At 38.6% G+C, this 17,272-nt stretch overlaps 1 protein-coding gene across 1 annotated transcript; it reads left to right on the forward strand.

Moving 5' to 3' along the window:
* Positions 1-4,284: 4,284 nt before the first annotated feature.
* On the forward strand, positions 4,285-16,051 carry Dmp1 (dentin matrix acidic phosphoprotein 1). The gene is made up of 6 exons (XM_090343990.1): positions 4,285-4,362; positions 10,371-10,445; positions 10,701-10,754; positions 12,392-12,424; positions 12,585-12,632; positions 13,789-16,051. The coding sequence occupies exons 2-6, from the start codon at positions 10,392-10,394 to the stop codon at positions 15,079-15,081; spliced, it is 1,482 nt and encodes a 493-aa protein (XP_090200116.1). The 5' UTR covers positions 4,285-4,362; positions 10,371-10,391; the 3' UTR covers positions 15,082-16,051.
* Positions 16,052-17,272: the final 1,221 nt, after the last annotated feature.

Genomic DNA, 17,272 nt, shown 5'->3' on the forward strand with positions numbered 1-17,272 from the left:
TTCTGATATATTCACCAGAAAGTACTAGTCTAAATCTTTCTTAACTTGATAATAGTATATTTGAAACTTTTATACTTGAAAGTTGGTTTGGAAATCTATAAAATTCTTGGTTCATACTTTATTATTTTCAATCTTTAATATTATTCTATTTTCTCTGGAATAAAGAATTTCTGTCGAAAAGATATGATAATAAAATTTTGGTTCCTGTATGAAACATATGCTTCCTTTACACAGAGGCCTGATGGACTCTTTTTCATCTTCAAAATCCAGTAATGTTATTAGAACATTTCTTGGTGAACAGTATTCTCAGGGGCATGAGCCTTTAAATAAGAATTGTATGTTATTTTTTTTAAATGTACAAAATCTGATGAATGTAACTGTAACCCCTCTATACATTACCCCGACAATAAAATGCAATTAAAAAAATCTACAAACACTTCCTTGAAATACATGCAAATACAGATAGACACATAAACATATAATATTCATGGATACTTGGTTTCTTTTTTATCTTCTTCAGTGATCTTACTGACAGCCTCAGGCTTGCTAGACAGTGGGACATATCTCCAGCCCTTTTTGTTTTAGTTTATTTTTGGACAGGCTTTCCTATATATTCCTAAATTGGCCTAACAGGGATCCTCTTATTTACGCTTCTTCTGTTGCTAGGATAATAGATACATGCCACCTCATCCAGCTGCTAGTGAGAGAGGTCTTATCTCATCTGTTTTTATCTGGGGTGGCACTGAACTGTGATTCTCTTGATCTCTGCCCTTGAGTAGCTACAATCACAGCCATATCCAATCTCTTTATTTCTTTTACATTTGAATTCATCTCCTCTGTTTTTCCTCCTCTTTATCTTGAAATATTTGCCATATTTATTCCTTCTCATGTTGACTCTATTGGTTTTTATTTCCAAAATATTGTTTTATTTTATTGCAAGTTCTTCCCCTGATTCCTAATGCTTTACTTTTCAGCTACACTCATTTTATTGTTTGTTTTTTCTTCTATTGTATAATTTTGTTTTGGTATTTTAAAATAGAAAGTTATGCTTTTAATTCATTCCTTAATTATCTCTTTTGAGCATGCTTTCATCATCTACTAGGTTATTATCTTGCTTCAATGAGATTTAGCTTTTAGAGGATTTTTTTTTTGCCAGTCCTGGGCTTGGGCTCAGGGCCCGAGCACTGTCCTTGGACTTTCTCAAGGCTAGAGCTCTACCACTTGAGCTTCAGCACCACTTTCAGCTTTTTTCTATGTATATGGTACCGAGGAATCGAACCTGGGTCTTCGTGCATGCTAGGCAAGCACTCTACCACTAGGCCAAACTCCTGGCCCTTGTTTTGTTTTTTGTAGAGGAGTACTGAGGCTAAAACTCAGAGTTTCTTCCTTGTTCAGCTTGCTTGCTCAGCTGGCAGTCTGCCACTTTGAGCCACACCTCCAGTCCTGCTTTTTGTTGGTCAAATGGAGATGGAACCTCATGGGTTTTCTTCTCAACTAATTTTGAATTATAGTTCAGATCTCAGCCCTCTGAGTCGCTAGGAGAGAATTTCAAGCATGAACTAGAACCCAGTTCAAAGTGTGTGTGTGTGTGTGTATGTGTGTGCGTTTTAACATTTGTTTTCCTATACTTTTAAAAGGAAATACATTGATGGAGCTTTCTAACTACATGGCTTCCTCTTCTTTTTTCTATTGCATTAAAAATACAACAGCTTTCTTTCTAATTCCCTCCCATCTTTTTATGTACCTTCTCAACCATGAGATGTTTTCTGTTCTTCAAAGTTTATTCACTGTATGAACCTGGCCTTGGAGGTAGGCCTACGGTTAGTTGTATGAATTCTTAACGGTTAGTTTGTTCCATGTTCTTCAGATGTTATTATACGCTACTGACATATACCAGCAATGATGACTGAATATTTTAGGATTTTCGTGTCCTCCTGTCCCTCAGATATCCGGTTACTTCACTCTGCTTCCTCCTGTCTAGACACTGTAGGTCTTGTGGTGGTTGGGTGCTTTCTCTCTAGTCACTATGTTTGCATTTTGTGAGCATAACTTGTGCAGTTTGGTACCTAATCTCCAAGGATGGTCACAGCACTTCCTCTAATCACTGAGACAGAAATAGATAATCATGAGATAAAGACTGTGTTTCCTTTGAAGTCTGAAATGGCTCTGTGACTGACCTGACTGATAAAAGGTGGGGGAAGTGGCATTCTGGACATATTTTTTTTGTCAGTCCTGGGCAGTTCTCACAGCCTGGGCACTGTCCTTGAGCTTGCTCAAGGCTAGCGCTCTACCACTTGAGCCACCAGTTGGTAATTATGCCAAGTCATAGAAGACATATAAAGAGGTTTGAATAATGGCTCTGGCTGTGCTTCCTGTAAGGAAGCCCTCTGAAGATTCTTCCCCAATTGAGTCCCCAGATGAATGCATATCTAATGTGAAAGATGATAAAATGCCAGTCATCTCACAGTACAAAACATGGGAGTGTTTTGTTTTGTTTGCCCATTCTAGGGCTTGAACTCAGGGTCTATGTGCTGTCCTTGAGCCTCTTTGTGCTCAAGGCTAATGCTCTACCACTTGAGCCACAGTGCGACTTCCACCTTTCTCTGAATAGTCTATTAGAGAGAAGAGTCTCGTAGACATTTTTGCCCAGGCTGGTTTTGAGCTGTGATCCTCAGACCATAGCCTCCTGAGTAGCTAGGATTACAGGCATGCTGCATCAACACCCAGCTTTGAGTGTTTTTTAAATACACCTATTGATAACAATACTCAAAAAATAAATGGTTTTCAATTGTATCTATTATCTCTTTTGTTTTTGTATAGAGACTTAGAGAAAAATGTAAAACAATGTCTTGTTTTAAATCTTCCCACAATCCACTTTAACATAAGATTATAAGGTTCTTCTAAGACAGACCTCATTCAAGACCCATGAAACCACTAAGAAGTATAATTCAGAACCAGAGCAGAATACAGGAAATTTATAGCTTCCGCCTATGAATGTTAGTCTTTGAATTGACCTATATGAAAATAGCCTGTTTTCTTTCATTTCTTGCCCTCTCACCCACAAAGTTGACAATGAATAAGTCAATAATCCATATATTTGATATTAACTTTCAAATGAGCTGCACTTATTTTCTCACAGGTAGATTGTTAGTAATATCAACTTAAAACTTTATTATAATAATTTTTAAAGGGACTAACTCATGTGGACAATGATAGCAGGATAGCAATGCGGCTCATTTCTAATCAAAAGTATTTATTGGGGTTTGGAGCATGGCCTAGTGGTAGAGTACTTACCTAGTGTGCTTGAAGCTCTGGGTTTGATTCCTCATTACAACATACACAGAAAAGCTGGAAGTGGCTCTGTGGCTCAAGTAGTAGTGTGCTAGCCTTGAGAAAGCCCAAGGACAGTGCCAGGCCCTGAGCTCAAGCCCCAGGACTCTCAAAAATTATTTATTTTACTCATTATAACCTAAAGACTGGGTTAGGAATTAGGATATTTGCTATTTTCCAGTAAACAAAGAAAAAACATCCCTACTTTTGAGGAAAGTAAAGTCCAGTGGCTTTTGCTGTTTACATGTCTAGTCGGTAGTCATATTTTGGTTGTTTGAGCTTGCTCCTAGAGAAGAGCTAAACCCACTTCCACATAAAATAAAGTATTATAGTCTTTTTTTTTTTAAGAAAAAGTTACTTGGGAGTGGTACTTTTACATTTACACAATAGGAAATGTCAGTGCTACTTCCTGAGGTTAGTAAACAGTTGTCAGTAAATAGAAAATAGTAAAGAGTAAAAAATGTGTAATATACAGGGGTTGGAAGATGGGGGAAAGGGAGATGAGTAGTAGAGGGTTGTTTCAGAAAATCTATTATTTTAGTAGACTCCCTCATGTTCTACCTGGAAATGTACATCAACAGGAAACTTTCTACCCACCACTGACTCTTCTTTTCCCATCCTTAGGTCTTTCTGGGATCTGTTCGTGGGTGGAAGACCTTGTCATTGTTTATAATGTTCATAAGCCTGCATGGATGTGAATGACATATATTTAGAAATCAAAATAAAGCTTTAGGAAGATCTTCAATTTAATGGAAACTAGTCTAGTCATTTGGGAACCACAAGAGCTTTTTAGGGAAAACCTGTCTCTGCCAGCTGGAGGAAGTGTGGGTGTCTGGGGTCCCCAAGACACCTGTGATGTCAGTCAGTCCCTGCTTGATGTTGATTGGCTCTGAAGAGCTGCAGTAGAGTTTAAATTCCTGCGCCATCAGGGAAGTGTCAGAATAGCAACACAAGACTGGCTTCATTTCCTCTGTGAGAACTTCAGTCTGATTTTGGAGATTAGGCAAGAGAAAACCTTGGGAATTCAGGAGGGTAAGATATTTTCATCCCTTAATTTGCTAAAATGAATTTGCATGCTGTGTAAAAATACTGAATATGTGCAGATGTTGGAAGATATGCTGTGTGAAAAAAGAAGAAAATAGATCAATTTTTTATGGGGAGAGGGACAGAGAAAGACAGGTGGGGATATGATTCTCATTTCTGTTCCTTTTGCTAATGCTATAGTAAGAAATGATATTACACTGACATGTTTGCCAATTTAGCCAGGTGTTTTTCTCAGTAATGCTTTAATTAGATCTTTGCATGATAGTTCTGTGAGGGAATGTTTACTAAATCAAAATAAAACTTTAGAAAGCTGATGGAGTGTCATTTTGAAGTTTGGATTTAATTAAATGTAAGACAAACTCATATATGTGATTTCTAAATATTGAAGTATGATAAAAGAATCTAAAGCCAGGATGGTGGAAGTTCATAGAGTATCCAGTAATATTCATTTTAAATTTATAGATAATTTAAAGAATGTACCAAGTTCACTGAAACAAATCAAGGGTGTAATAATTCTAATGTATTGGCTAATTAGATATTCATATTAGCATAATGCTTTGAGTACAGTAAATTCAGTAATATATATGCAGTTACCCTTTAAAACATTTTGTAATCTACAAGACTTAGATGTGTATATAATGCTCTCAGTATTTATTTTCACTTATTACATTTATCAGCATCTTCACTCATACCAGGAAGATTTATCTTCCACAATAGAAAATGGGAGCTGTGGTCAGGCTGTGCATTCTTGTGACATCTAGAAGATTCAATGAGTGTAGCAATACTTGAAGATGTCCTCTTCAGGAGAAGTGACTTCTTTGTGACCAAACTTTCTGTTTATTTGAGGCTCACATAGACAATTCTATGATGGGTCAAAACATGTGAATCAACACATAATTTTCTAAAGGGCATCCGTCCATTGACTGTCTCCAAACTGGTAGTGAGACCAGTTGACTTCAGATTTATTTCACTGTGGTTGAATGCATAAAACATTGGACTGATTGTTAGCAATCTCCAAACAGTTAAAACCACAGGAAAGATTGGAATCTTTGTATTGGACTATTTACTTAGTTCTCTGAATTCCTGATACAGTTTACAACTAGCTCAGACATCACTTCATTTTCACAGTAATAGTGAAACAAATGTTAGCAGATGGAGGCTAGTTTCATATTAGTAATATTTATTATTATTGTTTGGTATTAACATTTTATTATTGTTACACGTTGCTACATATTTAACACCTAGAACAGTACCTGGCATACTGGCTTCTTTCAACCAATATTTATTAACTGCTAATAAGTATTTTATAGTGATAAATCATATTCTAGAGAATAACAATACTAAGACCAAAAAAAGTAACAAATTGTTTTGTAAGGGCAAGAAAGAGCCTATGGTTTCTCAAACTTAGATTTCCTTTATTTGGCCTAATTCTTTCATTTTGGTTTATGTAAAAGAAGGTCAGCATTTTATAAGTGAATTTTTGAGGAAATTCAAATTTCTGTACTTGAGAACACAAGTTTTGGTCTAATTAAAAGACTGTAATTCATTTCTCTGGATCCCAATTCTTTAGGTCTTTTCAACTTGAGGAAAACAATTGAGAACCTTCAAATATCTCTGATATACTGACTTCTCTTTAGCTACAAACTTTCTGCTAGAATGCTAAAACTGTTTTTTGGGCGAGCACTCAGATAGATTCACCCTGAACCACCACCATCTTCCCAGAATCCCCATTATACTGACTTCTAAATGCGTGGATTCCAATTGAAGACCGTGGCTATCCTTTTGTTACTTGGTCTCATAATACACATGCATGTAGAATGTACAAATGATATTTTTCAGAGCTTGTCGCTATTGGGTAAATTTACTATTAGTAATAAGGTGAGTGAATAGGTATTTTTGCTTTTAGGATAGTAGCTAAAAATTTTATACAAGTATGGTGCTCTCATTTGGAAATACACTTCACAAAACTATTCTTATAAAAATGTGAATTGAGGGCTGGAAGTTTGGCCTAGTGGTAGAGTGCTTGCCTAGCATGCATGAAGACCTGGGCTCAATTCCTCCATACCACATACATAGCAAAAAGCCAGAAATGGTGCTGTGGTTCAAGTGGTAGAGCTCTAACCTTGAGAAAGCCCAAGGACAAATGTCCAGGCCCTGAGTTCAAGGCCCATGACTGGCAAAAAAAAAATGTGAATTGAAAACACAATGTAACTTTAAAATCTGGCTTTCCTTCATGCTTAAGGTTAGACTGTCACCATATTCTTTGAAAAAAAGAAACCCTCTGTTGGAATTCTATGCTATCTCTTATTGTAGTTTACCAGACTACTATTTAGGAAATTATTGCTTTAGGTTAGGGTGCTAAACAGTATTTCCAGAAGCCTGAGCAAGTTAGTACATCTTCTTTATGCTTGAGCAAGACATGAAGACTGGAAGCATCTACTTTTTTTGTTAAAATCCCCACAAAATTTAGAATTATGTACACGGACATCTTTTCATCTTCCAATAATTAGAGAATTATGCAGTGACAAGAAATATAGGGAAATTAGTAGCTTTACCAAGACTGGGATAATTGTTAGTGTTTAGCGCATCTTGAGACTATTGTTCTATGCAAATTTCACTAAGAAAATGAAAATAGTCATCTACCTAACTTTATTTATTTAGGTCAGTTCTGGAGTTTGAATTTAGGGCCTGGATACTGTCCTTGAACACTATTGCTCAAGGCTACATCTTACCATTTGAGCCACAACAGCACTTCTAGCTTTTTCTGTGTGTGTGGTACCTAGGAATTGAACCCAGGGCTTCCAGAAGACTAGGTGAGCAAGCACTCTACCACTAGGCCACACTCTTGGCCTGTCTAACTTTAAATACACCTTTGAAACTGAAACTATTGACATGTAGCTATTTTAAAGATATCATATTTGGCAAAGATTTACTTGTGAAGGACTAGATCGAAGAACATAATGCTTTGAGTGTGGATACTAACAGGAAGAAATACCTGCAGGTTAGGTTTAGGTGGTAATGAGGATTTTCATGTTGGACTCGGTCCCTGGGTGCTGTCGCTTAGCATTTTTGCTTAAGACTGACACTCTAGCATTTGAAATATACATCTACTCTTTGCTTTTTTCTACTTTATTGGAGATAAGAGTCTCAGAGACTTTTCTGCCCAGACTGTGGCTGCCCAGCCACAAATGCCCAGTCTTGATTGACAGTAATCAAAGGATTTTTAAAAAGACATTAAAATAGTATGAAAACATGTACACTGATGCTTGCTTTCCTGTTTTTGAAACAAGGTCCCTATCTGTATGCAGGCAGGTCTCAATCTCACCATGTGTCCCAGGCTGGCTTGGAACACCCAATCCTCTTGCTTCTGCCTGCCTAATTCTGGGATTACAGGTGAAATATGAAAGGTATTATGCTGAATTGAGATAAAGAAAATACAAATTAAGAATAAATATAGGCAGGGCCCATTGGGTCAGGCCTGTAATCCTGGCTACTCAGGAGGCTCAGATCTGAGGATCAAGGTTCAAAGCCAGCCTGGGCACAAAAGGACCTGAAACTCTTACCTCCAATTAACCTCTAGAAAGCAGGAAGTAGGGTTTGGCTCAACAGTAGGTCAGCAGCCTTGAATTGAAAAGTTCAGGGACAACACCCAGGCCCAGGGGTAGGGTGATAGCCTTGAGCTGAAGAGCTCAGGGACAGCGCCCAGGCGAGTTCAAGCCCCATGACCCACCAAAAAAAAAAAAAAAAAAAAAGAAGAAATATAAATTAAGAAGGGGGTAATGTGCTCTGTTTGACCATTTGATTTTTAAGAAGTAAAAATGCAAAACATTTTTGGTCTCTATATCTTAGCATTTTTATTATTTTCATGAATAAATTGAAAAAAGTAGTAGATCAAATGATTTCTTGAGTCAAGTTTTAGATATAATTGAGCATATTAAGATATAAGCAAAACATTTTTATTTTCTAAGTCAAGAGTGAAGGGATGGGTGGGAACAAGAGGGTTGAGTGAGACTGTTGAAAGGGATGATGTGTTGCATTCATAAACTGCTTTGTTAAAGGGCAACGCCTTTGTAAAACTACTTAGAGATAATAAGTTAAAAAATCACTTGACCTGCTTTTAAAAATCAAATGTACTCTTAGGTCTAGTGAACTGACTTACTGTCCAAAATGGAATTTGGACATTGATATGTGAAAAAAAAAATCCCACTCAATAATAATATACCACCAAGACTGAAAATCTTTGGCTTAAATCTCTTATCATTGGTAGAATAAGTATTTACTTTTCCAGGCCTGGGGCTTGAACTTAGGGTCTAGGAATTGTCCTTGGACTTTCTCAAGGCTAGAGCTCTACCACTTGAGCCACAGCACCACTTCTGACTTTTTTCTATGTATGTGGTACCAAGGAATCGAACCCGGGTCTTCATGCATGCTAGGCAAGCACTCTACTACTAGGCCATACTCTCTGCCCTAGAATATGTATTTAATATCTAAAGAAAGATACAAATGTGAATTCTGAAATAAACTGACAGGATTTAAAAATACTCGTGGAAGCCCACAGGGTAAGTACTTTAGAGAAAGTATCAGTGATTCGTGGTGCAGAGAAAATTGTTTTCTTTAAATTATTTGGTAACTTTACAATAATATCTAGTGGTGTTTATTTTTAAGTATGGGACAAACTGTTTATAAAAATAACCAGGTTTGAAATGTAAAATAAAGACACTTTCCGGACAAATATTTCGATCTGATACTTTTCTCATAGCATAATTCCCAAACCACTAATCTCTTCCAAATCCTTCAGAACTATGAATGACACACAAGAGGATTTAGCATAGTCATCTATGACGTATGACTACATGTATCATAGTAAATATTAAGAGCTTTCTGGAGCCATCATATGAAGCCTACTACTGTTCATCTTTTGCATATCAAGAAGAGCAAAAAATATCTATTTTGGCTGGGAGTTTGGCCTAGTGGTAGAGTGCTTGCCTAGCATGCACGAAGACCTGGGTTCGATTCCTTGGTACCACATACATAGAAAAAAGCCCGAAGTGGTGCTGAGGCCCAAGTGGTAGAGCTCTAGCCTTGAGAAAGCCCAAGGACAGTGCTCAGGCCCTGAGCTCAAGCCCAGGAATGGCAAAATATATATATATATATATATATATCTATTTTGTCTAGACATTATTACACAGTAATAATTGCTGCTTAGAAACTTGCATGTATATATGTTTGTGTGTGTGTGTGTGTTTTAATATATGTATGTGTGTCAAGTATCCTATCAATACTGTCAAGAAGTGTACTATTTTAAGGTAAATGAATTGGCTAGGTTGTTTGCTACATCACACCCAAGTTGTGAAATTATTGTACAAATGAACAACCAGAAACTTCTCCATCTGCTTTTTTTTTTACTCTTACCTCATTTATCATATGTATGTAGTCCTCCTTGTTGAAAAGCTTGAATTTTTGTTTTAGAAGTTAGATTTTTATGAAGAGCTTTACTAAGATGTAACCACTATCCCATGAACTGAAGTGACCCATTTGGTGATCTTTCACATCTTCCCATGGTTTAGCAACCTTCACTTCAATGATTAGAACATTGGCATCACCTTGAAAGAAATCCTGCACTTCTTAGCCGTCACTCCTTAATCCTTCATCTCCCAGCTCTGGGAAACCACTAGTTGACCTCTTGTGTCTATGCATTCGTGTGCCCGAGACACAGCCTATAAATGGAATCATGCGAAATGCCCTTGCATATCTAGCTCCACTCAGTCAGCATATGGTACTCAAGATTCTTCTACTTTATGGCACACACGGTGCTTTGCTTGTTTTATAGTTGAATAATAGTCTATTGTACAGATAAAGCACATGTTTTTCTCTGTCCATTCATTAGTGGATGGATGTTTCATGAGTTTTATTTTTCAAATGGAAACTTGAAAAGTTGAAGTGCCTTGATTTCTTTAGCATGGAGTTACAAAACACTCCTTTGTCCTTCATTACAGATAGAGGCGTCACCATCAACTATGAAGACCAGCATTCTATTTACGCTCCTGTGGGGCTTATCCTGTGCTCTCCCAGTAAGTATTAGGATAAGGATTTATGTGCATGTACATATACATGCATGCATATAGACAAATATTTGTACATATAACATATGTGTCTCTCTATATATATCAATTTAATTTTTTACAGCTAAACTTTACAATTTTTATTAACTATGAACCCAGGTGACTGGGTATGCTGCAGTAAAATGAAAGGAACCATTTGTAAGAAAGCTATTTTCTTGAAATTTCCAAATTCTCTATAATTTGATTGGGTCTAATTAATTTTAGGTGGCCAGGTATCAAAATACTGAATCTGAGAGCACTGGAGAAACTGGAGCACTGGTGAGTAGAAATAGAACTTCTTGAAATATTTTAATTCTTTTCTTGGCTAGTATTACCTAATTGATTCAGTGGAAAAACTTAAGGCTGCTAATGACATAGTAGGTGGTAAGAATTATACTTGAAGTTTATATTTAAATAATTCTCTAGGGCTAGGAGTGTAGCCTAGTGGTAGAGTGCTCACTGAGCATGCACAAGGCCGTGGGTTCGATTCCTTAGTGGTGCTATGGCTCAAGTGGCAGAGCTCCAGCTAGCCTTGAGCAAAAAGTGTCCAATGCCCATGCTCTGAGTTCAAGCCTCAGGTATGGCAAAAAAAAATTTGTTTAATCCCAACTTAGTAATATGGTATAGGGACGAGGAATTTTAGCTTGATTTTGATAGCTAAGAGAGTTAACTAAATCTGACTAGGTTATATGGTTAATAAAATAAGAGCCAGACTTGAAATTTCTGTTGTTCAGTTTGATGTATCTCTCATAGAAAGGGAGCTAGTCTGAAGACTGGCAATAGAATTAGGGCTAAAATAGTATGCTAAGAGCACTTCATTCTGTACATTGCTACCTGATGGCTTTTGTATAATCCAACCTGGTCTTAATACTTCTGGTGATAGCCAAATAAAATCAGTACCCCAGCCTATAATATATATTGGATGATGTATTTTTGAATGTTATTCAGGAAAAGAGTCTGTGTGCTGGTTAGTTTGAAAGCAGTCCACTGAATCTCTCTCTCATTTACTCACATGTGCCTTGTTCTCAAGTCTAGCCTTGATATGAAAAAAAATGTATCAGTACCTTGGTCCTACCTGTCAATTCCAAATGACTGACTGGTGCTGAGATTTGTGTCTGCCTGCAGCACCACAGAACAAAGACAAGTGATTATAGCCCCTTTCTCTGAGTTGCCCCAGACTGGTTCCATTCTCATGTGACTCAGAAGATTGAAACAAGTCCAAACTATGACTGCCATAGTTAAATTTCAGACTTAGAATTTGCTTTTTCATCTCAGTGCTCTTCAGTGGTTCAAGAAAGATTTAGCCAGGTGTTAGTAGTTTACATTCGTAATTCTAGCTACTCAGGAAGCTGAGTAGTGGAACAGTGAAGTCTGAGGCTAGACCAGGAAGAAAAGTCCCTGAGTAAGCTGGAAGGAGAGATACGACTCAAACTGTAGAGTGCTAGCCTTGAAAAGGTTAAAGGACCATGTCCCAACCCCAAATTCAAAGCAGAGAAAGAAAGAAAGAAAAAAAACAAGGTTTAACAGCATTCTTTTTTGTTTTTGATTGATCCTGGTACTGGATTCTGTCTTTGAGTTCTTTTGCTCAAGGCTAGCGCTCTACTACTTTGAACCACAGCTCCACTTCCAGTTTTCTGGTGGTTAACTGGAGATAAGGATCTCCCAGACTTTTTTGCCTGGGTTGGCACTGAATTGTGATCCTCAGATCTCAGCCTCCTGAGTAGCTAGAATTAAAAGTGTAAGGCAGTGTTGGGCAGTAACATTCTTTTGGAGGGGGTGGCAGTAATATTCTTAATTAAATTTTGTCTACTAGTGGAATTTAATTTAAACTTAGTCTAAATATTTAAAGGATGCAATTTGCCAATTGACACAGTTTATCTCCAAAAGAGTGACTTGTTTTCCTTCCTTTATTGCAGGGTCATTTGGCTCAATTAGCAACACCATCCCCGGTAACTACCTCATTTATCTTTGTCTCATGATTTTAATGCACTCCTCATCACCTTTTACCCTTTGGAAAGTAAACTCAAGCAGCAAATGTGTGTCATAGTTTTCTCTTTTCTGAGCAACTACTGAAAGAAAGCTTTTTTTTCCCCTCTCTCTCTCTTTCAGGGAAGCAGTGAGTCATCAGAAGAAAGTCAAGTTAGTTCAGAGGAACAGGTAATTAAACAGGCTTTCTTAGCTTTGCTGGCTGCTTAGGAAGTGATGGCAGATTAAATTACCTTGCAACAGTTCTAAATATAATATTTCCTAACTATGGGGTATGTTGGCTAAATAGTCCCATAAAATAAGGAGAGGAAAATGAGGACAATTCAGATGTGAACATGCTGTTCATTCCATTTTGATCATTGGAGACATAGTGACCCCAAATGTCTCTCTGTTCACACATATGTACAGTCATTGACTACTTCAGACAAGTAATAGTACACTCAATAATTGGAGCAGTTTACATCAGGCAGAAACAAATACTCTGATTAGCAAGATGCTCAACCTGGACAGCCAAGAACCCATGCCAAGGATCCTGTTGGGAATAGGAGAGGAGCCCCGGAGAAGCTTCATGAAAGCAGCTGCTGCAGGAATGGTTGTCTCTTCTAGCTAGACCTATGTAAGGCCAAGGAGTGAACGAATCAGATGTAGTTAATATCCTCTAAAAAAAAACTGGCTTAATTCCTTTTCTAAGATTATAAGTCATTACTTTCTTGACTATTATCTTTCTATCTATCTATCTATCTATCTATCTATCTATCTATCTATGTCAGTCTGTTTACCATCTATCATCTATTATCTATCTCTCTCATCTGTCTATCTGTCCATCCAGCCATCCATCCATCCATTCATCCATCTATCTTTTGTGCTAGGGATCAAACCCATGGTCTCACACGTGCCAGGCAAAGCTCTCTATAACAGAGCTACATCCCTAGCTCTGTCTTATCATTATGACCAAATTCTACTCTGAGAGGCTCGAGAGACTCCAGGGATGCTTTGATACATTTGCATCCTATACTATAGCACAGGTTTGAAGATGAATTAGTAAACTATTCATCCTTATTTACTAATGGCTTATCAGAAGAGTATTCTACACATTAAAAAAATAAAACTAAATAAATTTTGCAGTGTGGAGTGATGTAAACATCTAGACAACCCACAGAGAGAACTTGCAATGCGATCTTTTCTTATCTCTGCTAAGGCTGCAGTTACTGAGCAGTAACATTGACCTTGGGTTAGAGGATGGCAGTGGGATCTGAGATCAGCATGACATAGCTTCCTCTATATCCATTTGCAGAGTACTGACTATGTCTGTTTGCCTAAACTCCAGGTGAACGATAACCCCAGTGACAGTGCAGAAACAGTGGAGCACCTAGACTCTGACGATGGTCCATATATTTATAGACCAGCCAGTGGCCTCTCCAAAAGTACAGGAACTGGAGGACATGATAAGGAAGATGATGAAGACGACAGTGGAGATGACACCTTTGGGGATGAAGACCATGGCCTCGGGCCTGAAGAGGGCCAAGAAGGAGGAATCTCCAGACTTGACAGCGATGAGGATTCTGCTGACACCACACAGTCCCACGAAGACAGCACCCAAGACACCAGCAGTGAGGAACTGAACAGTGAAGATGAAGACAGGCTTGCGGGAGGTGACCTCACCCAGGAGAGCGAGAGTGAGGAGCCCCACATGGGAGGCGTCAGTGACGGGGGGAGTAGCCATGGTGACGGCTCTGAGTTTGATGATGAAGGAATGCAGAGTGATGATCCAGACAGCACAGGGAGTGAGAGAGGTCACTCCAGGATGAGCAGTGCTGGCCTCAGGTCCAAGGAGTTGAAAGGGGTAAACAATCAGGTAAGCACTCACGACTCAGGTGACAGGCCATCAGTAGAGTATCCCAGCAGGAAGTTTTTCAGTAAGTCTCAGCTTTCTGAGGAGCTGGCTGTGAGCCACTCTAGAGAAGAAATCCACAGTGACTCTGTGGGTGATGCTGACTCCAAGGCAGCTGGCCTCAGCCAATCCTGGGAGGACAGCAAGAATGACTCTCCTGAGGACACCACTGAGACCCAGTCTCAAGAAGACAGTCAAGAGCTCCAAGATTCCAGCAGTGAGTCCAGCCAAGAAGAGGACCTGCCATCTCAGGAAAGCAGCAGTGAGTCCCAGGAGGAGGTGGTAAATGAGTCCAGGGGGGACAATCCAGACACCAGCCAGACAGAACAGAGAGACAGTGACTCCAATGAAGAGGAGAGCTTCCATACCTTCTCCAGTTCAGAGAGTGAATCCAGAGAGGAGCAAGCAGACGGGGAGTCCACATCATCAGAGGAGAGCACAGAGTCCAGCGAGGATGACATCAGTTCCAGCCAGGAGGCCTTGCAGTCTCAGAGTGCCTCAGCAGAGAGCCAGAGCCAAGAGAGCCAGTCTGAGGAGGAAGCTGACAGTGACTCTCAGGACAGCAGCAGATCGCAAGAAGACAGCAGCTCCAGGCAGAGCACATCGAGCAGTGAGGAAGATGGCCCGCCCAAAAACATGGAGGCAGACAGCAGAAAGCTCACTGTGGATACTTATCACAACAAACCCATCGGGGACCAAGACGACAATGACTGCCAGGATGGCTACTAGGATATACTTTCCCCAGAGGTGGCTCCCAGAGGAAGAGGGCTTGAGGATAGGGAGAGCATGACAACTATAATTTATTGATATGTTGACCTAAAGAACAAGCAGAGGCCATGTATTCCTGAAGGGAATAGCTGGACATGACTTGTTTTCTAGGGAGTCACTGTTCCATGAGAATTTACATAATATGGAAGGACACAAGGACACACTCAATAAGAGTGGAAGCAAGGAAAAATGATGGGCTACAGTTTCAGAGCTGAAAGAGTTCCTAACTCATTCTTTACCCAACAATCTATTATTAGTATTCTATTAGTCACCAGGCACTGTGCTAGATGCTGGAGTGGGTGTGGAGGGTAACAAAGTTCCAGACCTGTGTCTTCTCCTGAGGAGCTTCTAGAGAGACACACAAAGCTAGAGAAGGGACGAGGGATACTGGTGAGGGCAAGAAGCATTGTAGCAACCCACATAGTAAACGCCATAGCAGGATGAATAAACTGTACAAGAGCACAAGGAGGGGTGACCAATTTTGTCTGGGAGAATTAAAGGACACCACGGTGGGAAAAAGCCACTAGAGTTGAAGAGTTGGGAGGGGTTTCTCTCGTAAAAACAATAGAATTCAATTTGGTCTTCAGATAAACAATAATCAATGTTTTATGATTCAATGTTAAATTTGTAAAAGTATTTTCAACTATGGCATGTTGGGGTGTTTTGGATACACAAACTTTTTCTTTTGCCATTAATTGATGTTCGTGCTTTGTACGGGTCCCCTGGCAGATTACCAGATGATGATATGTTCAAGCTGGAGGGTGGACAGTAGAGGAGAGGGCTCCCTTTTGACAGAGAGGATTTTTAGAGATAACTTTTTCAAAATCAGTTTTATGTACAATGTTGGAAAAACTGTTCCCTGAGTTTTTCGTATGTGTTACCCGCAGAAAGGTTCTGTACATATGATTAAACTAATTTTTACCAAATATCATTTGAAGTATTACCTCAATAGAAAGTATTTGTTTTATAATAAAGACAATAATACCTAGAAAAATAAAGTGTTCTCTCTTTTATTTTTTTTACCTTTTGGTTAACGGTGGCATGAATAGCAAATAAGTCTTTAAAACATTACCAAAACTTTTATAACATTTTGCAATTCAGGCAGTATATTTTCTTTCCTTTGGTTCAGATTTTATATAGCTTTATTAAAAATATGATGTGCAGAGGCTGGGAGTTTGGCCTAGTGGTAGAGTGCTTGCCTAGCATGCACGAAGACCCGGGTTCGATTCCTCAGTACCACATACATAAAAGAAAAAGCCTGAAGTGGCACTGAGGCTCAAGTGGTAGAGTCCTATCCTTGAGCAAAATAAAGTCCAAGGACAATGCTCAGACTCTGAGCTCAAGCCCAGTACTGGCAAAAAAAATAATCTCACACAAAAAAATAAAAATATGATGTGCTTATATAAAGTGAAATGGTTTGTCACCATTTGATCACAATCCTTCAAGAGAATTTTTTTTTACATTGAACTATAAATAATGACTTGGTTTTTCAAAATGTACATGTCAGACATTTTAATCAAATTATAAGGTATTTATAATATTTCACTAAATACTCATTGATGAGAGGAGAAAAAAGTTAGCTATTGCTAAAACCACACCAAAACCTCTGATGTTTACGTTTAACCTTCGTTCTTACTGCTGTCCCAGACTCTAATTTGTATACATTCAGGAAATCACAGCGAAACACATTCCTTGAAGTCTTATTCCTCTGAAGAAAATGGCTTCATCTCCATTTTTCTCCTTGAGAAATATATTTTGTTCATATGTCTCCTGGAGTACATCTGAATTCCTCTACAAATGTACTACAAATATCATGATGACAGCGCTATCCTTCAACAAGGTCAAAGCTGTGTTCACCTGGAGAGATTTTACCCATATGTAAATGAATTTATATGATTATACACAGATAAAAAGCCATATGCACATAAATATTTGCATGCACACGTATTTTCTGTCATTTTAATCTAGTTGGTGAAATCTAGGAATCTCTCTCTCTTTTTTTTTTTTTTTAATTTTGGTGCTGGCCCTGGGGCCTGAACTCAGGGCCTGGGTGCTGTCCCTGAGATTCTCTACTCAAGACTAACATTCTACCACTTGAGTCACAGCTCAATTTCCAGCTTTTTGGGGAGCTATTTGGAGATAAGAGTGCACA

The sequence above is a fragment of the Megascapheus bottae genome, chromosome 13, assembly GCF_031878675.1.
Source record: "Megascapheus bottae isolate mThoBot1 chromosome 13, mThoBot2.hap1, whole genome shotgun sequence".
In the NCBI taxonomy this organism is placed as follows: Eukaryota; Metazoa; Chordata; class Mammalia; order Rodentia; family Geomyidae; genus Megascapheus; species Megascapheus bottae.

Coding starts and splice junctions, on each gene's coding strand:
- Dmp1 (XM_090343990.1), top strand. CDS start 10,392: ATGAAGACCAGCATTCTATTTACGCTCCTGTGGGGCTTATCCTGTGCT. Junction 10,755..12,391: donor CTGGAGAAACTGGAGCACTG/GTGAGTAGAAAT, acceptor CCTTTATTGCAG/GGTCATTTGGCTCAATTAGC. Junction 12,633..13,788: donor AAGTTAGTTCAGAGGAACAG/GTAATTAAACAG, acceptor CCTAAACTCCAG/GTGAACGATAACCCCAGTGA.